The sequence below is a fragment of the Vicugna pacos genome, chromosome 27, assembly GCF_048564905.1.
Source record: "Vicugna pacos chromosome 27, VicPac4, whole genome shotgun sequence".
Taxonomy (NCBI): domain Eukaryota; kingdom Metazoa; phylum Chordata; class Mammalia; order Artiodactyla; family Camelidae; genus Vicugna; species Vicugna pacos.
Window position 1 is genome coordinate 25,841,851 of NC_133013.1, and position 27,590 is coordinate 25,869,440.

At 57.1% G+C, this 27,590-nt stretch overlaps 1 protein-coding gene across 6 annotated transcripts; it reads left to right on the forward strand.

The window, feature by feature from the left end:
- Window positions 1–217: 217 nt before the first annotated feature.
- Window positions 218–27,289, forward strand: STRA6 (signaling receptor and transporter of retinol STRA6). 6 transcript variants are annotated; one of them, XM_031691683.2, is made up of 19 exons: window positions 218–487; window positions 6,387–6,545; window positions 11,577–11,643; window positions 11,954–12,039; window positions 13,226–13,365; window positions 13,940–13,963; window positions 14,147–14,313; window positions 15,662–15,784; window positions 18,005–18,072; window positions 18,197–18,327; window positions 18,598–18,659; window positions 19,591–19,753; window positions 21,920–21,995; window positions 23,060–23,193; window positions 24,238–24,355; window positions 24,443–24,544; window positions 25,216–25,379; window positions 25,609–25,758; window positions 26,436–27,289. In XM_031691683.2, exons 2-19 carry the CDS (start codon window positions 6,433–6,435, stop codon window positions 26,603–26,605), a joined length of 2,058 nt encoding a protein of 685 aa, XP_031547543.1. In that variant the 5' UTR covers window positions 218–487; window positions 6,387–6,432; the 3' UTR covers window positions 26,606–27,289. The 6 variants fall into 6 exon arrangements, with proteins under 6 accessions (XP_031547543.1, XP_015103022.1, XP_072807122.1 ...); XM_015247536.3 differs by having other exon boundaries at window positions 6,418–6,545; XM_072951020.1 differs by lacking the exon at window positions 218–487 and adding an exon at window positions 5,500–5,637.
- Window positions 27,290–27,590: the final 301 nt, after the last annotated feature.

Here is a 27,590-nt window from a genome sequence, read left to right on the forward strand (position 1 = left end):
GGCCAGGGAGATCAAGTTTCGGGCAAATGGTTTGGGGGTTGGAGAGGCTCGGCCAAAGACAAGCCACCCTGTATGTTATGTGGGGCCCCAACCGGGCTGTGGGCCTGAGCTGGAGAGATGGGGGTGGGGTGGGCTCTGATCCTGGAATCACAGGCGGAGGCCTGGGGAGCGGGAGGAGGGGCTAGTGGGAAGGAGGGAGCTGCCTTTCTGGGAGGAGGAGATCAAACACCTTTTAAAGCAGGTGCTGGGGACTCTGCTCAGGGCCAACTGCTGAGACCGCACAAGCAGCCAGCCATCTCTCCGGGACCCCAGCCAGAGCTGGGGCTGGCGCTCAGAGGAGGAGGCCCCAGCTGTTGGGGAGCACCCTGTCTGCCTGGAGGGGCAGGACTCCCCAGGCTGATCAATAAGGAGAAGGAAGAGGTACAGAAGGGACAGGTCAAGAGAACGCCTGGTGGAGGTGGGGCTGGAGCCAAGCCCTGCGGGCCAGGTAGGACTGGGGCAGGTCGGGGTGCAGGGGAAGGGTGCAGCGACGGGGGGCAGAGCACGAACAAAAGCGTGGGGCAGGAGGGGGACAGGAATGGGAGGGTTGAGCAATTCTGAGGGATGAGGTTGGAGACCTGGAGATGGCTGTACTTGGGGGAACCTGGTGTGAGCTCCCAAAGTAGGGAGACATCCAAAGAGTCATGTCTGAGTAGGTTTTGCTGGTGGGCAAGAGATTGATGGAGAGCCGTGCCCTGTGGTCAGCAGGGAACAAGGAAAGAGAACTCAGGGGATCTGCCCAGCAGTTGGTGTCCTCAGTGAGGAAGGAGGGCAGCACAAAACCTACATCTCAAGGCAAGACCATAGTGACACCATCCTAGGGAGGACATCCTAGAATGGGAAAATCCAGGGCTCTTAGAGCTGCAGAAACATTCATGGCCTTTTGGCCAGTCCTCCTCTGAGGGCAGGAAACCCTCTGTAGCATCTTGATATTACCAGCCTCTTCTTGATTGCCTCTTTTGATGGGGGGCTCACCACTCAGCAAGACTAAGAAAGCTACCTTTGTCCTGAGCTGAAATCTGCCTCCCTGCCTTCTCTCCTCTAAGTCAGTTCTGGCCTAGCACTCTGGGACAGGAAGAAAACACTGCTTCCCTGGACCAGCTGGCTACCCTCCTTCTCCTCACCAGCATCCACCCTCCTACCAGAGCAATCTGGCTTAAATACATCATGCTATGACAGTACTGTTGGTGAGAGGGCAGGAGAATTCTGAGAAGGGGATATCAGGTGATGCTTCTGATGTTCCCACATGGCAAGGGAAGAAGAAGGTAGAGAGCCATACACACTTTCCTCTCATGAGCTTAGCAGCCAACAACACTGCCTTCCTGTGACTGAAGGGTCTGGAGCCAAGGTTAGGCACCTGTGTGTGTGTGTGTGTGGGGGGCAGTTCAATACGTGTTTGTGTGAGTGCACTGTGAAGACAGGGGTGGAGCCAGAGCTCGCTGGTGCACATGGGGTTGAACCCATGTTGGTTGCTTATCCTCAGGCTTATGGGGGGCTGGGCTGTACAAGCAGGCACATTGGCCATCCCCCCACTCCTGGACTGAAACACCCCTTGGGCATCCTCTGTGTGCTGCTGGGGATCGGGGGAGTTGCTAAGGCTCTGACGTTTTATGAGGTTTGGGTGCTGTAGAGCTTTTGGGGGGTGCAGTTGGACTCCGAGAGCCAAAAGCTGGGATGCAAGTGTGGTGAGAAACGGTGAGGAGGCGGTCTCTGAGCCTTTTGCAACTGCTCACCGTGGTTTTGCCCCAACCTGTGCTTGATTTGATTTGATCTTGTTGTGCTACTGAAATTCCAGGGATATTGCTAAGATTTGGAGGTGCTCTGGGGAGTCTGGGAGTCCTTGGGGGGTGTTTGTGAGTTTCTTCTCCACTCCTTCCGGCCTACTGTCAGCTCCTTTTAAGTTTAGCACTTTGCCCTTTGAGGATTTTGAGAACCACAGGCCACTGAAGGCACACACATGGGCCTCTGTTCCTGGACTCAAAAATTCCTCAGATTTAATCAACTTGAACAAAAACATGGGGAGGAAGGAAGCCCTGTCCCAAGGCCTCATGGGCCAGCTCCAGCCCGAGGGGCAGGGCAGGGCAGCTCTGTGCCAGACCCAGGTGGCAGATGGCCTTTGTCTACTCAGAGCCCAGGAGCTTCTTGTGACTCCCTGTCACAGTAGCAGGGCTCAGCCAGCCCTGCTCTGCGCTCAGCTGGGAGCCCTGCTGGCCCGGGGTGCTCCTTGGGTATTGGGATCAGCTTCATCTGAATGTGCCCATGTGGGCCGTCCTGACCTCTGCCCTGCCCTCTCCTTGCCTCTCAGAGGCCCCCTCTCAGCTGTCCTGAGATACTTAAACACATCATTCTTGTTACCTTTACTGACCCTGTGTGATCTCAGGACCTTGATACTGGTCCCCTCCTCCAGGAAGCCTTCAAGACTGCTCAAACATGTCCTTATTCCTCCTGCCCTCTTCTCTCTTCTGTGAACTTTCACAATCTGTCTCCCAAGCACCTCCACTTGCCAGCCCCTCCTTTCCTGTTGGCAAGTGCCGGTCTCTGACTCTTTGGGGTTTGAGTCCTCCTATAAAGCCAACTCTAGAGGGCAGGCCATGGGCTTCGCTGGCAGGCCTTTAAAGAAATTCTTCAGGGTCCCATCATTACAATCTTTCTCTTCTCAATACTTTTCCTTGCCAGCTTGCCGTCTGGCCAGGTGGCATCCTTACTAATACCTCAGAGGTAATCTCCCATTTCACAGATGTGAGCTTCAAGCTATTCTAGGTACTTTGGGCTCAAGAATGGTACTTTGGGGTCCTCTTCCCAGTCTGAGCCATGTGACCACCCAGTGTCCATGGATCTTGGACCCAGTCTGCCTCCCTGCCCCCAACAGAGTGGATGGGGGTGTGGGATGCGGGGCAGGAGGGTGGGTGGGAGACGATGGGGGACGTCTGGGCAGTCACAGCCATCCTCTGTGGCTTTGACCTTCTTGCTACAACCAGTGCCTGGTGCACTGGCTCCACATTCCTAAGCTGTGAAGTCATTGAGGGCAGGGAGTGGGGGCCTTGGGGAGAGCAGAGCCCACAAGAATCAAAGAATTTCCTGGATGGATAACCCACCCCTGCTGGGAAAGAGGCAGGGCTGAGACCCAGAGAGGCCAAGGGACTCATTCAAGGTCACACAGCCAGTTCCAAAGATCAAACCCAGGTAGGCTGCCTCCCCAACCAGGGCATTTCCCCTGCCATATGGGAACCCTGCTCTTTCCTTCTGGGCTTGCCCCTTCTCATGTCCAGCCTGGCCCTGACTAAGGAACTGGGCACAAGGCTGCCCTCTGTCCGCTATGCCCACACCTGGGGAGAGGGACGAGACTCGCCATTTCCTCATCTCTACTTAGGGCCTCCCTGAAGGTGGCCTCTGCATTTCCCCAGTGAGGAGGGAGGTGATGCCACGGGCACTGGGCTATCCCGGGGGGGAAGGGGCAGACTCCACCGGAAGTCCCTGGGAGCAGAGCAGGTATGGGTCAGGGAAGGGTGCTGTGGGGAAGGGGCTGTGCCTGGACTTGCCTGGGGCCCCCTGCCGGCCTGGCTACAGCCCCTGAGGCTGATGGAGTCTCCTCCAGGTAGCCAGAATGTCTTTCCTCAGTGCCCAGTTGGGTACCCCGTCCTTCCTTCAGGTGTCTGCTGGAATATCACTTCCTCAGCCAGGCCTTTCCCGGCCATCCTGCCTAAAAGAGCCAGCTCCTGTCCATCTGTCTCTCCTCTCTTAGCCCAACTTTATTTTCCCTCTCAGCACACATGACACATGCTTTGTCTGCCCTCTGCTTCCCACTACACGTGAGGGTCCCTGAAGTACTGGACTTTATCTACCTTGCTCACTGCTGTACTCTCAGCATGTGGAACTGTCCGGTACATAATTGGCATGCAGTCAACACCTGTTGAATGAATGAGTGAATGAACAAACCAGACTTGGGGGGCAGATTCAGGCTCCCTCCAGGGAAGGAAGCAGTTTCCGACAGGCGGAGTTATCCAGCTATGAACATATCTACCTTGTAGAGGGAGTGAGCTCCCCATCACAGACTGGACTCCAATTGTTGGAGGAATCATTAAAATCAGATAGTTGCTCCCTAAGCTATGCGTGGGTCTAAGACTCCCGAGCAATGAGGGGACCGTGGGGCTCTGGTGCTGGAGCAGAGAGCTCTGGAAACCTGGCTGGAAAAAACAGCAGCCTGCCTGGGGCTGGCCCATGGAGGAGTGCTGGTCACCGGAACGAGCAACAGCTTTGTCAAGCCTAGTTTACAAAGTCCCTGCAGCCCCAGAGCAGCATGCTGTGCATCCGGGGAAGGCGGCAGGAGGAGGAGAGGCTGAGCTCTGCCCTGGGAGCACACAGCCAGGCCTGGGAGGCAGGATTCATCCCCAATCCCCGGGATCAGACAGGCAGTGTGAGCTCCTGCACTGCATCAAAGTTCAGGTTCAACTCTGAGTCAGCAGATGCTGACATCTCCGGGTGGGGGAGGGGTGGCTGGAGCCCTCTTCCTGGAAGAGGAGCCTTTCTGGAAGGTGGGGGGAGGAACCAAGGCCAATAGAGCCCTCAGGCCCTGATGCTGGGAGGCCTTGTGGGCCCGGGGTTCCGAATTTGGATGGGGAGCTTTTAGGCTTTCAAGCTCTGTCCCCTCTGAGCCTCACCCACACTGTTCCCTCTGTCAGGAACACACTTCCCTCCACCTCACCACCCCACACACCTCCAGCCTCAACCCCCTGCCCTCTGCACAACTGACTTTTCCCTGCCCTCAGACCGCCACTGAAAAGCTTTCTTTCTTCAGGAAGCCCCCCACTTTTTGGACCAAATTCAGTTTACCATGGTACAAACCAGGGCACTCTGTGCCTTCCCTTAGAACCCTCAGACTCGGGTGATTCACCGACTGGTCTGTGTCCACTCACCTCCCTGCCAACTGTAGACTCTCACATCCCAGGGCTCCAAACAGTGCCGCCACTTAGTAGGTGCTCAGTGAATTTGTTAAGAGTAAATGGATGAGTATCTTTTTGAAAAGCTTGTCAAATAAATGCCTCAGCTGGACAGGGCCATGACCCAGGCCTCCTGTGGGATATTAGAAGGACAGGGATCCTCAAAGATTCAGGGATATTCAGGGATAGGGGCCTGAGAACTGCTGTCTGCCTTGTCTGCATCTTGCCACCCCCGACTCCCCACCTCCCCTGGGGGTGAGGAAGGGGGCGGAGCCAGCCAAAGGTGACGGAGAGGAACCCCCAGCTCCTGCCCAGACCCTGCCTTCTTGCCTTCACCCCCACCCCCACCCCACAGTCCTGGAGGAATGGGCGGTAGGCAGGGTTCTTGCCTACCCTTGGGTCTGGTTCGTGTTTAAAGGACTAATTTCCGCCTTGTGGGGGTGAGTTATCTCCCTGTGAAATCAAGTTGGAGAAACAAAAAGATTTGACTAGTGAGACACATGCTCTTCCAGGAGAAAGAATGGACAGGCTCCTTGCCCTGCCTCCCGCCCAGCCCAGCCCCGGCAGTCTCCCTGGGTTGCTGGAATGCCTGGCTTGTGCCGGATGTGTGCGGATGTGCCGGGCAAGGATGTGGGGGATCTGGGGCAGGCGCTGAAGGCAGGTATGTGCTGCAGCCGGATGCCGGCCCTCCTGGCCACACTCCTCCCCAGCTCAGGCCACTGCATGGAGCTAGGGCCTTCGCCTCTGGAATGGGGGCTTGTGAGGGCCATGATGTGATTCCATCACTGAGGTCCAAAGGGACCAGCGAGGGGCAGGCTGAAGCTGGGGGATGGTCTCAAGGGAGCCTGAACAAAGAGGGGGGGATTGGGCTGGACCCCTGGGAGCGGGAGGGGCTGGGAGCCCATCTGGGAGGGTCCCACAGACTGCGCTGAGCCCGCCCGCTGCCCGCCCACCCTTTCATCTCTGCAGCTCCTTCCTCCCTGGTCCTTCCTTGAGTGTGTGTCAGTGGGTCGTCTGGATGGGTTTGGGGAGGGGGAAGGAAGTGGGGGGTTCCCTGTGGGCAGCTTGGATTGGACAAAACTTTGAAAATGGTGCTTTGAGTCAAAGCTTGCTGGTGGACAGTCAGAGAGACCAACAGGTGCTCTAGCAAGAGCCCACGGACCCTGTTGGGGGACTGTCCCCAAGGGATAACTACTTCTTGCAGGACTGTGTGAGACTGGGCAGGGAGGGACAGGAGGGGACAGGAGAAGTCCTTCCCCTCCTCCCATGCCAGCCGGCCCAGGCCCTCACTCCCAGACGGGCTTTTCCCAGAGAGCCAAAAGAAAGAAAGTAACCTTTAGGATTAAAAAGAAACGTTTCTTTGGGTTTTCTTTCTTTTCTTCCCTCCTAAGCCTCTTTTCACATCTGTAGTGGCTTTTTTCCTCTTGTTTGGGGGTCAAAGGAGAAGGGCTGGAGAATGTCGACCCAGACAACAGGGAACCAGACCAGCCCTGGGGCCACAGACGAGGACGCCTACGGCAGCTGGTACATTGATGAGCCCCAGGACGGGCAGGAGCTCCCGCCGGAGGGGTGAGTTGGAACCCCTGGCTCTGTCGGCCAGCAGATGGGGTGTGGCGGAGGTTACCGATGAGGGGAACAGGGGAGACCCTGAGCAAGGGCTGCTCTGATGGGCTCTGCCGCTCATTTGCTGTGTGGACCCTTGGCAAGTCATAGCCTCTCTGGGCTTCAGTCTCCCCGCCTGTTACATGAGAACACAGCCCTTGCCCTGGTGTTCAGATGCTTGAAGTGGGAGATCTGGGCCAGGCTAGTCACCTAAAAAGCACCTGTGTAGTGTGTTTAAAATGCAGATTCCTGAGCCCCATCTTTGCAAACTCAGATCCAGCCGGCTCCCTGGGTAACTCTGGCCTGTAGCCGGGAAAGAGAGCTGGGCGAGTGGCTGGGGACGTCGGGCCTGCTTTCAAAGGGTTAATGGTCCCCGTGGTGACCATCTGGAGAAGGGGGTTAGCAAGTATCAGGTTCTCCGGGGGCAGGCCCCCAGCAGTGGGAGGCCTGAGGAAGAAAGCCCCGGGTTGGGGAGTCACTGAGGAAACATGCCACTCCTGTTGGCTTTGGCTGGTCTGAGGCTCCATGAAGATGAGGAGGTCCTATTCCCTTCAGCAGGAGTGCTCAGGCCAGGCCAGGGGAAGGAGGCAGCTTCAGCCCAGCCCAGTGTGGCCTGAGGACTCAGCCCACGGCCATCTCTGCCCAGATCCCTTCTATCTTTGTTTAGTCTGGGCACCCTGGCAGAGGAGCTGGGCCTCCCTGTGCCCCCATGCTGCCAAGGACGCCTCGCCTGTGGGCCCCAGAGCTGAGTTCTCGCTTTGTTGTTCCTGGCCCTGACCCCATCCCCCACCTCCCTGCTCTGTCTGAGGCTTTGGGGAACTGGAAAGGTGAGGCTGGGGGGGTTGTCGAGCCAGATGTGTGTGCACATCTGTTCTCCATCAACAACTGAAACTGGAGAAGGGAAAATGCTCACGTGCCTCCCCAGGGGCCAGGGCTGCGGCCTGGCCAGGCTTCGGTCACCCAGCAGGGATGGAGGCCCCACCCAGGCCTGGGGGAAGGAGCTGTTGTTCGGAGGACAAGGGATTTTGACCACCTGGAAGGCAGCCCTGCTGTCAGCAAAAGTGTGCCCCCTCCCTTCCCTGGCTGGCCTAGAGAGCCTGGGGCTCCCCAGGTCCCTGCTGTGTGTGTGGGTGGGAGAAGCAGCAAAATGGAAAGGGGACCAGGGGACCCAGGAGGACACAGACCCTGATCTGGGTTAAGGCCCTTATGTGAAACTGTCCTTGGCCACCTCAGTGCCAGCCGTTGGCTGGCCGGGCACCTGCAGCTGGCTGTGTGGCCGGGGTATCTAGACAGGGCCTCGGAATGAAGCTGGCGCATGGCGGGGACCAGGTGATGAGGAGTACCACCTCTCATGCGGATGGCGTCTGGGATCTGTAGCTCTCTTATCCTACTACTGGGAAGAATGAAGGGCTTTGTTTGAATCTACTTACTTGGCCAAACCAAGCTGTGCTTCCTGGCGGAGGTGGGAGTGGGGAGCCGGGAGCCCAGGGGAATCCCAAGGGGCGGACTTGTGCTCATCTCTCCCTGTGTGAGTCAGACACCCCCAGGAGATGGTGCACCAAAGCTCTGAGGAGCTCTGGACGTAGCACCCCCAGCCCCCGGCCTCAGTGTGCCCCAGTCGGCTACAGTCAGGGCTGGTGGGCACTGGTGACAGTGGCTGGGATGGACTCAATGGTCATACTTATTCAGGTCCCCTTGTGGTGCCAGGACCTGGTTGTGAGGGTGAGCCTGGTGGGGAGGGGGTGAATCTGGGGTCTTCGGTAGGCACAGGATTGATGTGTGGGCAAGCGGGCTCTCTCCTACCCCGGAGGCCCCTCTGCCAGGTTATGGGCCCAACTTGCCATGCGCTCATGTGTCATCCACCCATCATCAGTGCCGAGTTGCCCAGCCAGAGCCTGGGGATATAAATACATCTGCGGCAGCTGTCCAGGATGTCAGTCACCTCCCCACCACTTCAAAGGGCTGCCTGGAAGGCAGAGTTGGGAGGCTTCCTTCATGGCCTGCCCTCCCGCCAAGTGAGGGCAACGCCAGGGTGACCCGCAGGTCCTTCCGCTGTGGGCCTGGGAGAGCGTCAGACAGTAGGGCTCCAGGCCTGCCGAGGACCACAGGCCCGCAGACCCCCGACTCCAGACAGTCAGTCTTCCCCCCACCCACACCGATGTGCTCCGTCCTCCCCTCCAGATGGGGCCCTTTGCAGCCTCCCACTCAGAGCCAAACTTCTAGAAACAGTTGTCTTGCTTCTTCTCTGTCTCAGTGTCCTGACTCCACTGCAGCCCGGCCTCTGTCCCTGAGAGCCCGTCACCACCTCCAAATTGCCCAAGACCAAGCCCAGCTTCCCTGGGCTCCGTTTGCCTCTCGTCCTTACCCTTTGTCTTGGAATAAGGCCCAGAACCCTACAGTCACCCCAGAAATTACCCCTTCCCCTGCTCTGCACGTCAAGGTGTAGAAATTTTCCCTTGTAAATACCTCTGAGATACTGCCTGGATTTCCACTGCCTGGAGACTACTTATCCTGAACCATTTGAAAATGCTGATATTCAACTGGTTTTGATGTGCAGAAATGACAGTTTCACATGGTTCCACCTAATATCTTCCTCCACACACTTCTTACCTCTCACATCCTGGTCAGACGCGGCCGCTGGAGCCTGACTGCCTCAGTTCAAATCCTGGTTCTGCCACTTCGCCACTTGTGTGATCTGGACAAGATACCTAGCCTCTCTGAGCCTTGTTCTCCTTGTCTGCACAAGAGGATACGAGTAGCGCCCACCGCTTAGGTAATAGCTGAGTTAATACGTGGCCCAAGAAGAGCCTGGCATTTAGTCAGTGCTTAGTGAGTATTAGTTACTGTTGTTATTGTTATTCAAACCAGGCACAGAAATCTCCTAAAATCCAGAACACTGCCCTGCTCAAACACCCTCAGTGGCTCCCTAGTGCCTCCCATGCCTGCTATAACTGGCTCTCAGCCTGCCCCCTGGGCTGCAATCGAGCTGCAAACCTTGCCTGGCCCCAGTCACACTGTCTCCTGCCTGTCGCTCCACTTCCTCATGCTCGTCCCTCTCCATGAGCTCTCTTGCCCCTTATTTGCCTAAAGAGACAAACTCAATACCACCTGCGCTGAGGCCTTGCCCCAAATTTCTCTCCCGTTTCTGTGTCCTTTAGCATCTGCTTGCGGCCCTTCAAGGATCAAGCTCCCGCCCTCCGTGACATGGAGCTCTTTGTGTCTGTACCATCCCACCTGTCCCACAGCACAAAACGTGCGTCCTCGAGGCATCAGCCAAACATTTGCTCAGTCAGATGTCTAGCTCAGACCTCAAACATTTGAGGGTCCGTGAGCCTCAGCCAAACCAAGTACAGGGTAGCTGGAGCTGGGAGGCTCCAGGTGATACAGAAAGGACCAGAGATTCCCCGAGACAGAGCCCTGCAGAAGGCCCACGGGGGTGAGGTTGGCTCCTGGTTAGGCTGCTCCAGGGACAGTTTGCTGATCCCCTGACCTGGCTGGGCCTGGGGGACAGGATTGAGCAGGACTTCATCAGATGATGAGATGCAGGCTGAGAGGGCTAAGGGTGGTGGCTCTGATTTTGGGGCTGATCAGGGACCCTGCCTCACCCCAACTCCTCCCTACATACTTGAGTAAAATGCCTTAGAGTTGAAAGTGGAGAGTGTGAGGCCTGAGCTAAGACAGCGGGAGTCTGATCTATGTGGCACCTACTCCAACATGGGCACAGTTCCGCTTTGGGAGGAGGCTGGCTCTGCCCTGGCCAAGAAGTTGCACAAAGCAGACTTATTCTGTCCATCCACCCCAAGGACAAGCCCACGTGACTGGGTTCTGTCCTGCTCCTCACTGTCTGGGATTTCCAGGCTCAGGGAGGCTGGGCTGTCACAGCACAGAGTCCTAGGGCTCTGAGCTGACCCTCGGGATCGCTCTTTTCCACACAGCAGGAGGGGGCCCAGGTGGGTGGGCTAGCCTCCCGGGCAAGGAGGGCCCAGCTGCAGCACAGGGCTTCCTCTGATGCCTTGCCCACCAGAATTTGCCGACCTTGCCCACACTTGTGTCCTCCCTCTGGCACTCCAAGGCTCTGGCTAGATAAACTCAGAGGTCTGCCCCTCCCCAGGAACATATTCCTATCTGCTCTCCCAGGTCCAGGTCCAGCCCTGAGCTCAGTACTGCTACCTGACACCTTTCTCTGCCACAAGACCCAGCTGGGGAAATAGAGACATTCATTGTCCTCGCTGATTTCTTCATCTCCTCCTTGGGTCTACCTCTGTGCTCAGCTGCGGTGAACGCAGGACCTGTTGGGCCATATGGGGCCTTTGTGTTAATTAGAAAAAGGGGTCCCTACTTAGATGGATGCAACTCAGTATGTACAGGGCTTGATGAGCAGTGTGGCCTGGATTTCACACTACACACATTCCCTTTGCTGGGCATGCTTGTACAGTACACAACCTGCCCAACTGTGCATGGAAGACCTCAATAAGAAGAAAACAGATAAAGAAGAGACATAAATCCTGGAAGACCAAGGTAGACCATTCCAGTCACAGATACAGACCAAACTCAGATACCAGTGAGTGAAGGGCATATCGTAAGACTAATTTCTTGATGGTTTGACCCAGGTAGTATGCTTAGCCACAGTTCCGAGGAGAGATCTGAAACCTGAAGCAGTCAAGGAAGCTTCCTGAAGGAGGGAGGAATGAAGTGGGCCTTGATGAATAGGAAGACTGAGTTGGCCCATTCTGTTTCTCCCATGTCTTCCCTGGGGAGCCCCCCGTCTCTTTCAGCCCTGTAAAGTCAGAGCTTGACATGGGACCAGCACACCACAAGGTCATAAAAGACCGAGAGCAGCCCTGAGAAGGTGGAACTGGGCAGGTTTATGTAGGAGAGATCAGAGGGTTGAGGGAGGTGGTAGGTGGAGCCCCAGTGTGGACAGCCTGGAACCCCAGACCTGGCTGTACACCTGGGGTTTCCCTATAAGGCCTGACCCAGCTTTCAATCACTTTGCAGGGTGGTGCCTACCTGCCACCCAAGTGTGCCTCCAGGCCTCTACCACGCCTGCCTGGCTGTGCTGTCGGTGAGTCCAGACTGGCTTGCAACCTACTGCCAGCCTGTTCAGGGGGATGTGTGTTCCCTGCTGGGGCGGGTGAAGAGGGACACTGGGAGCCCAAATATGGGGAGGGGTCCTGGGAGTTCTCCCAGGGCGGGGACCGAAACCAGGATGCAGACTGAGCCCTCTCAGACTTCTGTCACCTCCTAGCCAGTCCCCCAGGTGCTACATGAGTGTGCATGGGGTGGGGGAGGGGGCTCCTGGGGCTGAGTGCTCCGACTCAGCCCCTCAGGGAAGGCCTGGGCATACCGAGCCCTCCTCTCTGCTCTCCTTTCAGATCCTTGTGCTGCTGCTGCTGGCCATGCTGGTGCGGCGCCGCCAGCTCTGGCCCCAGTGTGTGCACGGCCGGCCCGGACTGCCCAGGTTGGTACCTGGGCGTGGGCGCCCCGACTCGGGGCCCGGCTGAAAGCACCGCCCTGGGAGGGCGGTGAGCGGTTAGGTACCTAGAAGCCAGTGCTGCCTTCAGTGACACCCCAAACTCTCTCAGTCTGCAGGTTCTGGATCTCCAGGTTTAGTTGGAACCCCCAGAGGGGAAGGGAGGGACCCACTCAGGTGCACCCACTCCTGTTGCAGACCCCAGGGAGACCAAGCCCAGCTCCAGACACACCTGCTCCAGCAGCCCATGGCCCGGACAGGCCATGGTCACCCCCTGCCTTCTTGACCCTCTTTTCCCCGAGGGTGTTATCTGGACCCTGATGCTTACAGGCAGATTTGTGAGGGACTGACCTCCAGTCTATGACTAGAACTTTCTCCCCCTGCCTCCTTCAGCCCTGCAGCCCCAGAGCCTGGGAAGGGAATGACCCCGAGGAGACGAGACGGGGCAGGCTTGTGTGGGAGAGACCAAAGGGTTGGTGGAGGTGGTAGGTAGAGCCCCCAGGCCTGGGATGCACACCGAGGTGGGGCCTGCCATGCTGGTTTTGTGGCAGACTAGCCTGGCTGGCCCAGGAAAGAGCTTACCCTGCTTAGGGGAGGGACTGAGGGGAGAATGAAGCAGGATGGAGTCCTCCGGGCTGGAGCACAGAAGCAGAGGGTCGGAATGGCCTGGCCCGAGCTCAGAGGGGCGATGCCTGGGACAGCTGTGCCCGCTGTCTGCCCTCTGCCCCGGGGCTACTCCCAGGCCAGGGTGGCGGCGTTGCATAAGGATGTTGTGACTCTCTAGTTCTCTGAAGGTCTGCCAGCCCAGACAGACCGATTAGAGTGGAGGCGGCTGTTTCCGGAGCTTCCAGAGTGGGTGGAGGGAGCAGTGATCAGGCTTGTTCCGTGTGTGTGTGTGTGTGTGTGTGTGTGTGTGTGTGTGTGTGTGTGTGTTGGGGGGATGTGCCTGAGTCATTTTGCCAGAGTCCAGACCTTGATACACTCCACAAAGGCACTCCACAAAGATCTGTGCAAGAAATGCAGTATTTGTGGAATGAATACACAGAGGGGTGTCCATTTCCCATTGTGGAAAGTGGGACGGTCTCCACCTCCCTGGTTTATGGAGCATGGCAGGAGGTAATGGGCGGGCAGGGCCTGAGGGACTTCTTCCTGTCCTGCCCTGCCTCTGCACCAGCCCGGTGGATTTCCTGGCTGGGGACAGGCCCCGGAGCGTGCCTGCTGCTGTCTTCGTGGTCCTCTTCACTTCCCTGTGTTTGCTGCTCCCGGCCGAGGACCCACTGCCCTTCCTGACCCTCGGCTCACCACCCGGCCAAGGTACCCAGCACAGCTGAGGCCCTGGGCTGGACTGATGGGAGGGGCAGGTGGGAAATGAGCGCTGGGGCTCCCCATCCCATCATGAGCCACCACCTGGGAGATTCTGTCCCATTACCCACCCCAACTGTCCCACCGCAGTGCCTGATACCTTTGTTGCTCTGCTTCCTCTGTTCTTGTGCAAACCCCACCCCCAGGAGGGAGGGAACTCTGGTTCCTAGCCACAGGCTGAGTTCCCCAGATAGCCCAGACCTGTGTGAGCATGAAGAAGGATGGAGATGGGGGCAGGGTGGGGTCCTGGAGAATTGAGCTGGGCTCAGGGAGGTGATGCTCCCCCCACAGGAGCCACTGCCCCGCAACATGACCCCCTTAGATCTTCTGCTCCTCACAGTGACTCCACAAAGTGCGGGTATTAGCCCCATTTTACAGTGGAAGATCCTGAGGGTCCGAGAAGGGAACAGTAATGAAATAGGAGCTTAACTGACTGAGTACTAACTCAGCCACTGTGCTAAGCACTGTACATATTACCTGCTCAGTTTGTCTTTGCTAATTTACTACTATTACTTCCATTTTACAGATGGGGAAACTGAGACTCCAAGAGGTACCTTGCCCAAGATCACAGAGCTGATGCTAGTCAGAGCCTGGGTTTGAATGCAGGGCTCTTGCCCACTGAAGCAGCCTAGGGGCTTGGAAGATGGAGACAGGAGAGAAGCCTGGGTGGGCTGGACCCAGGTCCCACGTCTGCCTCTCCATCATGTGTCTCTCCGCCTGTCTTGCCTTCCAGGGCCGTGGAAGATGCTGGCCCTGCTCTATTACCCTGCCCTCTACTATCCCCTGGCTGCCTGTGCCACAGTCAGGCATGGAGCTGCACACCTGCTCGGCAGCATGCTGTCCTGGGCTCACTTGGGGGTCCAGGTCTGGCAGAGGGCAGAGTGCCCCGAGTCGGCCAAGGTAACCACTGACTCGTGACAGCCTGGGGCAGAGGGGCGTGGAGGAGCTGCTTAAACCAGCGTGGCTCCTTTCATCTCGCCTCCATGCTTCCCTGCTGCTCTGTGCGCAGGATTTCATGCCTTTAAACGCATGCTCGTTCCTAGCTCGGCCACTCTGTGGGAGAGGCTGTGGACCTGGCAGCTGGGCTTGACCTCAGGAGCTTCCGTTCTGGGAAGGGGAAGGGAGCGAAAGGGACAGAGGAGGAGGTAGAGGAAGTCTGAAATCTCCCATTATTGATACCCCAGACTTCCCTTGGCCGGGCTGGTGTGGGAGTGAAGAGAGCTGGAGGACCAAGCACAGAATTGGAGGGTGGTCTCAGAGGGCTAAAAAGAGAATTCCAGAACCTCAGAACCTGGTTCACTGGAGCTGGCTGGGGGTATGAAGCTGCCCAACCCAGAGCCCAAAGGGTGGGCGTGTAGGCTACAGAGCCAGACAACAGGAGTTTGAATCGGCCTCATCCCTTCCTTCCTTTGTTCACTGAACACATTTGAGCACATACTCTGTACCAGGGGCATTTTGAGGCACTGGAATAGTGAACAAGACGGATGAAGTCCCTGGCATCCCAGGAGCTGCCGTTCCAGGAGGAGACACACAATCAAACAAACAAACATACAAAATGATGCCGGGTGGTGCCAAGTGCTTTGAGGAAACCATGTCCCCTTTCTGAGACTCAGATCCACCCCCGTCTCCCCATCCCAGTCCCATCAGTGAAGTTGGTAACACTGATCTCTTGGGGTAAAGTTGAAGATTAGGTAGCTTCCTTGAGAGCAGGGACTTGGTTGGTCTTTTTCATGATCCAGGACCTGGCACATACTAAGCTCCCAATAAAATCATACTGAATTAACAAATAAATGAATAAATATATAACGGGCCCAACCCTGGAAGGGCCTTAGCCTCGGAAGGCAGGGCATGTACTTCTCTGATGCCCAGGTCGCAGACCGTACATAGAAAAGATCAGGCTTGTGTCCAGAGTGCCAGGAACACGGGAACATGGAAGGGGGATGTCCACCACTCCAGCCGCTTCCCAGCCCCCTGGGGTGGATAGGAGGGGCTTATACAACACCCTCCCTTGGATTCCTCTAAGGGAACTGGGGGAGGGGCAAGCACCTCCGCAGGGCCTGAGAGAGGGAAGTAGGAGCTGGTGCCGAGTGGCCCAGGGTGGGGATGGTGATAGAACCAGAAGCCTTCCCATGTATCCTAGCCCACCCTCAGGGCCCCACATGAACTGGGAAGGGACAAGAATCCCAGTCTTCTCTTGGGGGAAGAAGGCAGAATGTAGATGTGTCTGAGCGTTTGTCTGTCCACCCAGATCTACAAGTACTACTCCCTGCTGGCCTCTCTGCCTCTCCTTCTGGGCCTCGGATTCCTGAGTCTTTGGTACCCGGTGCAGCTGATGAGAAGCTTCAGTCCTGGGGCGGCAGCAGACTCCGAGGTAAAGGGGCAGGGCTGGGGTGGGCTCATACGCAGCACCCGAGGCACCTTGGCCTTGCCCCTGTTTATTGGTCTACATGTAGTCACACTTGGGCCTAGGACATAGCAGGTGCTCAGGAAATATTTGCTGAGTCGCTGAGGGGCTGGTTTGTCCTCTCTCCCCAGGCAAAGGCTAGGCCAGGCCCTCGGCTGGCACCCAGGATACCCAAGGTACCAAGCTGTTTGAGCAGTGGGCACTGAACAAAGGAGAAGTGGGCCAGAAGGCAGGGAAGTCATAGCTGTTTCTGAAATACTGAGGCTCCAGTTGGAGAAATGAGACAGGCGAGGAGCCTTATGCCTAATGGGAGCTCTGAAGATGCTGACACAATTCAAGAAGAACCCAGGACAGAATTACACTATGAATCACCTATAGGCTGGATAACATGAGATAAGGGGGAGGGCTGGGAGAACTAAGGAAGGCTGGGAAGACTTCCTGGAGGAGGTTGACATAGCAGGGACTGAGGACAGGAAAGCTCTAGAGTGGGGAGAGAATAAGGAGAAAGCATTGCGGGCAAAGGGAAGAGCATGAGTAAAGGGGCAGAGATGGGCTGCAGGCTTCGTTCGTATATGATTTGCAGCACTAGGCAGGTCTAAGCACAAAGTAGACACTCAGCAAATATTTTTGAAGTTGTGGGTATGTGGGTGGGTGGATGAGTGTATCATGGCAAGAGAACTCTTACAAGATACAGCAATCTTATTTTAGATTAGGTAGACCTTCTAAGCATACCCTGCGCCCGGCCCTGGGCTCGGGACTGTGCACTCAGCCGAATGACCTGTGCCAGTCCTCCAGGACCCCCCCGGAACCTGGGGGAGATGGGTGCAGCGACACATTCATATGCAGTATGAGAGGTGCAGCCGGGACTCATCCAGCTGCCCTGGGAGCAGAGGTGGAAGTGGGGTCAAGTATTCTTCCTGGTGAGAGAGGAGGAAGAGGGAAACTGCTCCACAGAGGCCCTCAAGAAAGGCTGAAGACACAGATGCAAAAGGCTAGTTACTGTGCAGATGGGGAGAGTGAAGGAAAGGCTTGAAGGCTGGCACCTAGGACAGACAGCAGCTGGGTGATGGCGCCAGTCGCCGACGCACAGGACGCCAGATGAGAGCCAGTGTGGGGGTGGGGTGATGTTCAGCCGCGGCTGTGCGGCGCTGAGGGGTCTGCGGGCAGCTGGGCCATGGCCCTGGAGCTCAGGAGAGGGGCTGGAACTGAAGCCAGAGGAGTGAGGTCCCCATGGAGGGATGAAGAGTGAGGGGAGAAGAGACGGGGTGCTGCGTGTCTCCAGGGGTCCCCCTGGGTCCCCCACAGGCCCACCTGACTCCCACATGGTAGCAGTAGGGTCCTCAGTACTTATCACTACTGTCCTCCAGAGGCTCAAGAAGCCTGTTGTCCCCTCATTTTTACAGCTGGCTCGGAAGAGGGGAGCTGCTCCCCGGGATTCACGGTGCACCAGGCACGTCTCTGCCTTGTCCGGGCCCTTCCCTCTCCTCCTCCAGGGCTCTTCTCCCTCTGTTGCATGCCTTTCCTCTTGGGAAGTCTTGGGAGAAATAAAATCCTCTTTGGCCCTTGGTCAAAGAGGTTTAAGCCTCAAAAGACATAGTCAAGCTTTGAGCTGACCCACACCCGCCCTGGATCCCAGGGTTGCCATGGCAACAGGTGACAACGGCCTGTATTTTCCTAATGATCAGGGGCCAGGGGCTCACCATATCTTACCATGGGCCTCTGCCACTTGGCAGGCGGCTTAAGGCCTGGAATGTGGCTTAGACAAATCCGGTTACCCTTGTGATCTTCCTGGAGTAGGAGGAGAGGCCTGGGGCATCTGACCCGAAACGGCTCTATCCTGTGTCCTGGTCTAGGCTGTGCTCATGGGACATAGGCTCCCTTTGCCCCAGTCTCAGCTAGCAGAGGCCAGAGGGCCAGGAGGAAAGCAATGCTGTAATGTGACTGAGTAAAGCAGGAAAGGGTTGGAGATAGACCTTAGGAAGAACTTCCCAGCATTGAGTGTTCTTAGATAGGAGACTGATTAGTCCTATATTCATGGAGGAGGACAGGGCACCTTGTCCCTCACAGGGGAGCCCTTCTGTGTACTCCACCACAGCCAAGAGGTTTGTATGTACTGGGTGCCTGTGTTACTCTGAGCTCTATGGCCCCAGGGATGGCTCGAGACAGATCTCAGCTGCTTGTCCACAGGGGCTTCAGAGCAGCTACTCTGAGGAATATTTGAGGATGCTCCTTTGCCAGAAGAAGCTGAAAAGCAGGTGAGCTCCTAGGCATACGCTTTGGGCCAGGGGACAGGCCTGGGCAGGCAGGCTTGTTTGGGAGGCTGGCACTGGGCAGCATGGTGGGGCAGAGAGGAGAAATGAAGCAAACTCTGGGTCCCAGGCTCGGGGCAGGGGCTTCTCCTGAGGGCTCCCACCTGCCTGGGTCTTTCTGCAGCTCCCACATCTCCAAGCACGGCTTCCTGTCCCGGACCTGGATCCACTTCAGATGCTACATCTACACACCACAGCGAGGTATGGGATGGGGAGCTAAGGTAAGAGTGACAGGTGACCTCATCCTGCTTTTGCACAGAACAGCTGCAATAGAAGCCCAGCTCTTGCCCCCAAAACCCTTGTTATCAGGAGGAACCACCTCAGCTCGGGACGAGGGGAAGCCCCTGGCCTGGTCTTGGTGGTCCAGGGTCCAGGGAGCCTGGCCCTTTTCCTGGGCGCCTTGGGAGGGATGGGGCTCCCGGGCCTGGGTGGTGCTGGGGTTTACCATCCCCCTCCTTTTGGGAACTACAGGATTCCGACTCCCCCTGAAGCTGGTGCTTTCAGTCACCCTGACAGTGTCAGCCATCTACCAGGTATGTCCTGCCTCTGTAGTGCCATTTACTTCCAGACTCCTGCCCCCAGCCTCCAAGCTTGAGACAGCTCAGGCCCGGCTCAGCTCCCCAGAAGCCTTGCCCACAATCTCGTCCAGCTGCTTCTGGCCATCTTGGGAAAGCTGGCCCACCCAGAAGGGAAGGGAAGTTAATTCTTGTTGGGCTCATATGGGGTCAGAACATGAGTTTCGGCGCCACATAAACATGGATTTAAATCCTAGCTCCTTTTTTTACCTTCTGAGTGACCTTGGGCAAGTTACTTAACATCCCTGGACCCATTAGCTCAGCTGTAAAATGGAAGAAATAGAATTACTTCCTTTTGAGGTAGTTGGGAAGATTTAGTGAGATCATATGTGTTTGATAAATTCCCATCACCACTATCCCCCTAAAAAAAGAGACAAGCAGAAAAAACCAAAATCCTGGGAGGTAGATATGATTTTTTTTCATTTTACTGATGGGAGAAACTGAGGCTGAGAGGTAAATTTGACTTGGCTAAGTTCCTGCAGCTAATATCAGGGTAGCCAAAATTTGAATCCAGATCTGTCTAGCTTCAATGCCTATGCTCATCTATAGGACATTTTGCTTTCTCCCACATGGAAAAACTGGAAATTTTATATTCTGCAGTTTAGATAGATGACTGATAGATGGTCAGAGGGGTACATATACAGTTGTGCTCCTTAAAATCATATCTGGGGTCTATGAGGCTCAAGTCATATCTGTTTGTTATGTGCCGATTAGAGGCACGAGGATGCTGTGCAAAGGGATGGTTCATATCCATCCACCGCGATGGTCATGTGCTGCAGAGTTCCTCCCCTGAAGTCTCCCCCCAGCTCAAAAAACACTTTTCCTGGGATGGGAGTGCCTGGCATGAGCACTTCCGGGCCCTGCTGCCCTCATTCTGGGGCTCTTCCAGGTGGCCCTGCTGCTGCTGGTGGGCGTGATACCCACCATCCAGAAGGTGAGGGCGGGGATCACCACGGACGTCTCCTACCTGCTGGCCGGCTTTGGGATCGTGCTCTCAGAGGACAGGCAGGAGGTGGTGGAGCTGGTGAAGCACCACCTGTGGGCTCTGGAAGGTGAGGCTTCTTGGGAGTCCCTGAGGGCTCACAGCGGGGACCCGATACCCAAGCTCTGTCCCAAGGTGCCATGGACATGCGGGGTGCCCTCGGGCATGTCCCTTCCCTCTCTGGGTCTTGGCTGCCTCATCTTCAAATTGGGGCAGTCATCTCAGCCGCCTCCTGTCAGCTTGTGTGGTGTCTCCCACCCCCATCCCCAGTGTCTTTCCCCAGCTCTGCAGGTGTGGAGATGGGGAAGGGTGCGATCTGTGTGAACCGAAGGGACAGCCCTGGAGCCTTTGCTCCGGGTGGGGAAGGGGGAAAGGAGACAGGGAAGTGGGGCTGTGGGCCAGGATTCTGAGCTAAACCTCATGGCAGGTGGGTGGGGTCAGGCAGGGCAGATTCCTTCTCGTGCCCAGTCTCTGTCCTCCAGGCCACCTCCTTTCTCCTCCCTTCCCCTGACAATGAGCTCCTGGGCTCGGGAACCATACTAGCCTCCTTTCTGTAGTCTGATGCCTCCTTCAGCCCTTAGCCCCATTACCCCCTACCTTACCTCCACAGCCCTGTAGAGGACACTGGGAAGTGTCCCCACTTGACACATGGGGAAGCACTCGCCTGAGGTGGTACAGCCAGGCAGAAGCGGAGCCAAGAGAACACAATGTCCTGATGCCCAGGCTGGGGCACTCCACCTTGAGACAAAGCCTGGTGGTCAGGCCTCAAGGGGAACCCTCTGATGGATTGGGAGTCCCTGGCTGGCATGGGCACTCTGGCTCTTTAGGAGTAACATGTGATGGTCGGAGCTTAGACTGCCAGTATTGCAGGTGGAGGAGGTGCAGAACTGCTCTGCAGCTCTTCCTTACCATTAACATCATCCCCATCACACAGGTGGAGAAGGGCAGAGAGTAGGGGTGGGCAGAAGTGTGTGCAGTGACTGCTTCCTTCCCTGACCACCACTCCCACCACCTTCCTGAGTATGTCTGCTTCAAAGGCTGCCCTGGAACTGTGGCTGAAGGCCACAGCAGGACAGGTGACAAGTTCTGGATGGGCTGAACCTCTCTCAGAGAGGTTTTCCAAGTTGGCTGCAATCTGGACCACAGGCAGGAGGAGACATGGTGCACATCAGCCCACATCAGCCCACATCCAAGCCCAGATCTTGCTCACAGCAGCCCTGTTAGGTCAGCACCCTTGACCTAGTGGACCTAGCACTAGGCTTTGCCTTGTGTATTTGCCCCCCTCCTGAGTCTAGTGGGAACCAGGAACCCCCTGGGCTGACTGACGAGATCACGATGTAGACACCCTGGGCTCATTCTAGGTCTGCTCGGAAATGATTGCACAACTCGCTCCATCACTTCCTAGCAGTGTGGCTGGAGAGTCAGGCCCTCTCTCTGCGTCTCAGCTTCTTTGTTGGTCCCATGTGTCCCTGTGCCTCTCCTGCGGGGTTGCTGTGAGGGTACTGAGTAAGACTGGGTGTGGATTAGGGTGGAAGGGTTGCAGCCCTGCCTTCCTGCTCTGCTTAAGTAACAGACTTGTTCACCACATACCACGCGTTCCCCTCCAGCTGCTGATAATACAGGGAACTCATGATCTGTGCATGTGGCCCGGGTGGGTGGGGAGCTGGAGAGGAGGGGCCACACTGCGGAGGTGGGTAGCAGTGGTCACCTCCCTCATGCTGACGGACTCAGGCCACAGTGACGAGCACTCGCATCCTCTGTGCCCCAAACAAAGGCCGCAGGCGCAGGCGCAGATGGAGCTTTATGGCTCACAGAGTGCTAGGAGATGGGCCGCCCAGCAGTGCGCCCGGCGCTGGGAAGCTGAGGCTGGGAGGGGAAATGACCCCCTGAAGGCTACGCAGCCCGGAGGCCGTGGAGCCGAAGGCAGATGCCCGGTTGGATGGAGTCTCTCACTGGGGGTCACACAGCAATGGAAGCAGCAGACCAGGGTGAGGGCCAGGTCTGCAGCCTCAGAGCTGGCCTCTGTCTTGGCCACCAGATGTCACCTGGCAGTGTGGGTCAACTGAGGTCGCTGACTTAAACACTGGATCTGAGAACAGGGGATGTGGCAAGAGGCCTCCACTCAGAGAGGAGTGGGGCAGGGACAGCTCCCACCCAGGCACCCCAGCAGCAGTTCGGAGGCTCCCGGGAGACCCCCGGCCCTGACCTCCCACTTTGCTCCTTCTCCACCCTCCAGTTTGCTACATCTCGGCCTTGGTCCTGTCTTGCTTGCTTACCTTCCTCATGCTGATCCGCTCGCTGGTGACACACAGGTTAGTGGCAGACTCTGACTCCCCCAGTGCAGACGTGGGGAAGAGGTTGGAATCCTATGGGCCTGCAGGACCCCTGACCCAGGAGGCCTGTGGGGAAAGCCTGGAGGCTGGAGGGAGGGAGGGAGGGTCTCCGCAGGACCAGTTTGTCACTGAGCCCCGTTGCCCAGCTGCCCTGTGGTGGGTGGGGAAGGTGGAGCATCCCCCTCCAGTTGGAGAAACGTCTGTGAGTGCCATGGGGCGCGGCTGAAGCGGGGCTGGCATGTGGAGCTGCCCTCTGAGGAGGGCCACCTGGGAGAGCTGGCATCCTCCCTGGAAACGGAAGAAGAGATGGGGGTGTGGGACGGTGCCTTGGGCAGGAGGCGCTGTGTGAGCAGGAGCATGTGAGCGTGGGTGGGGAGGTGGCCCAGCTGGCACTGGGGTGCTGAAGAGATAGTTATGGGGCATTGAGTGCCAAGCCACCTACCCTGTCCTTTCGTGGTGAATGGTAAGGAGGGAGCACTGAGGAAATGTGAGCAGAGGGGGAGATAAGATTCTGGTTGGGGTAGGGTGGGTGGGAAGGGGAGGCTGGAACTTAGCAGGGAGTTGGTCCAGATGCCCTGTACACTCATCAGGACTCAGGGCTCCTGCCCGGGGTCTTTTCTCACATGGCTGGCTCTACTTAGGCTGGCATTCACGGCCCTCTTCCTTGCCTGGAAACTTACCTTCTGCCCTGGTGGCCGAGCTACAAGTCACTTTCGATCTCTCCTGTGGTGTCTCCCTTTCCTGACTTGGCTCAGGTTGAGCCTCCTGCCTTAACTGGTCTCCCTTGATCCCTGCCCCGCCCCCCCACCAGCTTACTCTTATTCATCCTTTAAGACTCAACTCAGATATCACCTCCTCTGAGAAGCCCTCCCTGACCTCTAGGCTGGGTTAGGAGCCTCCACAAGGCTCCCACAGCCCTGGGCTTCCCTGCCCATGGCTGTGGGTTTTACCTAGACTGGGAGTTCAGCCAGAGGCTGGCCCAGAAGAGGAAATTAGAGAGCGTGTGTGTCCCTGAGATCCCTGTCTTCCTCACTCCCACCCAGGGCCAACCTGCAAGCTCTGCACCGAGGGGGCGCCCTGGACCTGGGCTCCCTGCCCCAGAGCCCCCACCCCTCCCGCCAGGCTGTGTTCTGTTGGATGAGCTTCACTGCCTACCAGACAGCATTTACCTGCCTTGGTGAGCCCACTTGTCCTGGTCGTGGCAGGCCCCAGTGGGGGAGGGGAGAGTGCTCAGCAGGGCTTCCCTGCCCTCAGAAGTCCACACAGGTGCAGGGTGGAGGGGGTGGGTAGGTGCAGGAGCCCTTGGGGAAGGGATACCCATCACATGAGGATGGCACCTGGGTGCCACCAGGAGTTTTCACACAGGGTGACCCAGGGCTGGAAGGTGGGAGGTTCAAGGAGGCACATTCCTGCTTATGTAAGGGAGGGCTATACCACGATAGGCTGTCTTAGGAGGTAATGAGACCCCTGTCACTGGGAGTTATTTAAGCAGTGTTACACAGCCATTTAGAGGGCTGCAAAGGAGGCCCTGCCCTGAGGGAATGGGACTCGATTAACTTCAAGGGCCCCTCCAAGCTCTGAGTTTCTGCTACTCCCCTTTGGTGCTGCAGTGAATAAACTCCTCCCAAATGTGAGGGGCTGGGGCCAATGTTACAAAAGCAAGGGCCTGCTTTCTCTCCCTGCTGGTTCCTTCAGTTCTCATCTCCCTGGGAGGTGGAGAAAGATGATGAAGCGGTATAGGAATCACTAGCTCTAAACGTCGTAATTCCTCATGTTGGTGAGCTTTATACCCCCAAAGCCCGTTTGTACATATCTCATGTAAACAATTAGCTAATTATTTTAATAGACAACTTTCAGGTACCTACCATGTGCCAAGCTCTGTCCAATAGAAATGCAAACATTACTTTAAAATACAGTCTTGTCCTCAAAGACTCAGAAACAATTGGGAAAAAATAACATTTGCAAAGCACTCTGTGATTTTCAAAGATCTGCCACAAGTAATGTCTCATTGGAGACTCACAACGGCCCTCCTGGGTGGAGGCTGCTATCCCCATTTTACAGAGGAAGAAGCCAAGGCTCAGAGAGGTAAAGTAACTTGCTCAAGGTGGACCAGCAGCAGAGCAGGGATCTGAAACCAGGTCTGCCCATTTCCAAAGCCTTGGGTTCTGGGAGTGGCAGAGGTGGGCTGATGCCTGCCCGTCCCTCCTCCCCATGCTGCCAGGGCTCCTGGTGCAGCAGGTCCTCTTCTTCCTGGGGACCTTGGCCCTCGCATTCCTGGTGTTCATGCCTGTGCTCCACGGCAGGAACCTTCTGCTCCTTCGATCCCTGAAGACCTCGTGGTGAGTGAGGCAAGAGGCAGAGGGCTCTGGGATCCTTTCCCAGAGGGCCACTAATAGTGACAACCTTCCTATCCCCTCATCCCACAGGCCCTTCTGGCTGACCTTGACCCTGGCTGTGACCCTGCAGAACATGGCAGCCCACTGGGTCTTCCTGGAGACTCACCATGGACGCCCAGAGCTGAGCAACCGGTGAGGCAGCTCTTGGGCTTGTGGCTCCCTCAGGCCCTCAGCCTCTTCTTCAGTGTCTTTCTTTTTGTGCCCTTCTCCCTCCATTGTCATCTTTCCCCTTTCTCTAACAGGGAGCCCAGTGGATAATAAAAAGGGTTTGCCTTGTCTACAGAGAAAGGGGACAGTGGCCCAGCTTTAGTCAAAAATGCCTCTTTGTTTACCTGTCACAGGGCCAGAAATACCTCCATGAGCCTTTCCTGACTTAGGGATTAACACTGCTCTCCCTTTGCAGGAAGGAGGCTAACTGCAATATTATTTCTGTGCTGGGTGGCAAGGCTGTGGGAGGACCTCAGCTCCAGGAGAGACTCAGAGTCAGTGAACAAGGGACTGAGAGGAGGGAGGTGGGAGACATGAGGGTCACAGAAGATCCAGGTGGACCTGGACTTAAACCCCAGCTCTGCCACTGACTAGCTAGACAGCCTTAGCTAAGTCACTCAATCTCTATGCGCCTCTGTCTCCCAAATGGCTGGGCTGGGCGAGCTGGGTGAGAGAGCGGACCCAGCTAAGAAGGTGGGTGCACAGAGGTGCAGTCAAAAAATACACAGCAGCTGTGGTCATCTGGATCTGACCCTGCGCCTGAGGAAGGGGCTCTGTGGGGGGGGGGCCTCAGCCTCTCCTCTCCCCCACCCCAGGCGAGCTCTCTGTGCAGCCACCTTCCTTCTCTTCCCCATCAACGTGCTGGTGGGCGCCATGGTGGCTGGCTGGCGAGTGCTCCTCTCCGCCCTCTACAACGCCGTCCACCTTGGCCAGATGGACCTCAGCCTGCTGCCACCTAGAGCTGCCTCTCTCGACCCCGGTAAGGTCACAGGGCAGGGGCTAGAGGTGGCGGTGCTTAGGCTTCCCAGACAGTCTGGGAGGGTCTGCCCAGGCCTCGTCTCCCTGGAGGACGCCTGTAACCCTGAGCCGTGGGTGTGTGCAGGGGGCCATGTGCTTGCATGCAGGGCATGCAGGGCACCCCTGGTGTCTGTGTTAGGGGCCATCTGGGCCCCCCACCGCAAATAGTGCTGCCGTCCCCACCCACCCAGGCTACCACACGTACTGCAACTTCTTGAAGATGGAGGTCAGCCAGTCACACCCAGCCTTGACAGCCTTCTGTGCCCTGCTCCTGCAAGCCCGGAGGTCCCGGCCCCGCACGGCCCCCCAGGATGGCCTCAGGCTGGGAGAGGAAGAGGAAGGTGCGCCTTCCCACTAGGGGTGGGGGTACTGAGCCCGCCTGGCTTCTCCCAGGAAGGAGGCGCACCCCCATCTGCAACACACACCGGGAGAGAAGGCCAGGACTGCACTCGCTTCCCGTCTCCTGCTGCCGCCGCTGGGGAAGGGAAGCGAGCACTTTCCTGGTCCGTCTCAGGGTGATTTTTTCCATGATACTAACACACACACACTCTGTCATTCCATGTGTGCGTGCATACACACACCCATACACTTCTCATGTGGAGAATGAGACAGCTATCTTGCCAGGGGGCTTTGTCACCTCCACCACCCCCCGCTACCCACTACCTCTCCTAAGGCAGTATGTCCTCTCCCTGTTCTCCTGCCCGGAAAGTGTGTAGTAGGGAAGGCGACACTAAACTGGCTCCAGACCCTTGTCCCAGCCCTGCTTCCAGTCTCCTCCACAGAGGTCATCCTCTCCCTCTTCTGTCAGCCACCCAGAGGATGACATCCTGAACCTTTACAATACCTCTCTTCAGCCTCACACTTCTCCCGGCCTCCCCCTCTGTGAGATGGTGCCTGGAGCCCCAGTCTCATGAGCCTCCCTCACCCTGTGCACGGGATTTTCAGACTCTGTCTTGGTGCAAGTGGGTAGGGCTTGGCTGGGTGTTTGTTGACTGACTTACAGAGGGTCTCTTCTCAGGGATGCAGTTGCTGCAGACCAAGGACCCAGTGGCCAAGGGAGCAGGGCCCAGGGCCCGCAGAGGCAGGGCCCGCTGGGGTCTGGCATACACGCTGCTGCACAACCCAGCCCTGCAGGCCTTCCGGAAGACAGCCCTATCAGGTGCCCGGGCCAACGGGGCCCAGCCCTGAGGGTGGGGAAGCCCACCCCACATGTCACTGCTTGTGCTGGGGTGCTTCCCCTCCTCCCAGCCCACTCCCTCCCAGCTGTGCCAACATCATCACCCCAGCCATGGCAGCCTCTCTGCTTGGCACCAGTTCTGCCAGCAGGTCCTGGGAGTTTAGGGCCGGCCCAGGTTCGCTGTGATTGAGTAGAGGTCTGTTGGCACCACGAGCCTTGGGAGGCTCTGGTCTGCTGCCCTGACTTCGGGAAGCCAGTGAGGGCTCTGGAGAAAGCAACGAGTGGTTTAGGCCCTTGGTCCAGGAGCCAGTGGAAGTGGGGCAACCACATCCAGGGCCCTCCTCACACTGGCTCTGCCGCCAGTCTCCAGGCTTCACGGAGGCCTTCTCCTGACCGGAGTTGGTGATGCAGGCCGGGACAGCCTAGCATTCCAGCTCTGCCCATCAGTCTTGGACCTCACCGCCATGACCAGACACAGCGCTTCCTCCCTCCTGCGGCTTTCCGCCTCCTCCGGGGGGTCTCGTGGCCTGCAGGGGGAAGCCACGGGCTTCTACCCAGCCGCAAAGGCACAGCTCAAACCAGGCCCCACACTGAGCTGCCCACACTTGAGGGCCTGATATTTTTGTAGTTGGGATGCCTTTAGATGTTATGAAAGAGGTTAGTGTGTTCCCCGTAATAAACTTGTTCCTAAGAAACAGTCCTCCTGTGGGGGAGGGGTACATGGGGAAGACTGCCTGGACTCTCAGTAAATCAACACTTTGTTTATGGGGCTGGGGTGGAGTTGGGGCATTTTGGTCATGTGCTGGGCTGGACATTGGGTGGGGGGCAGAGGGGAACCCATGGCCGCATGCCTTTGGATGGTGGAGAGACTGGGGACCTATGTGCCAACCCTGAGCTGTGTGAGCATTGGCTTTGGAAGTTGAACCTATCCTGGATCCTCGAGAATGGGCTGGATTTGGAGAAGAAGAGAGATTTCAGGAGATGGGGAAGCCATGT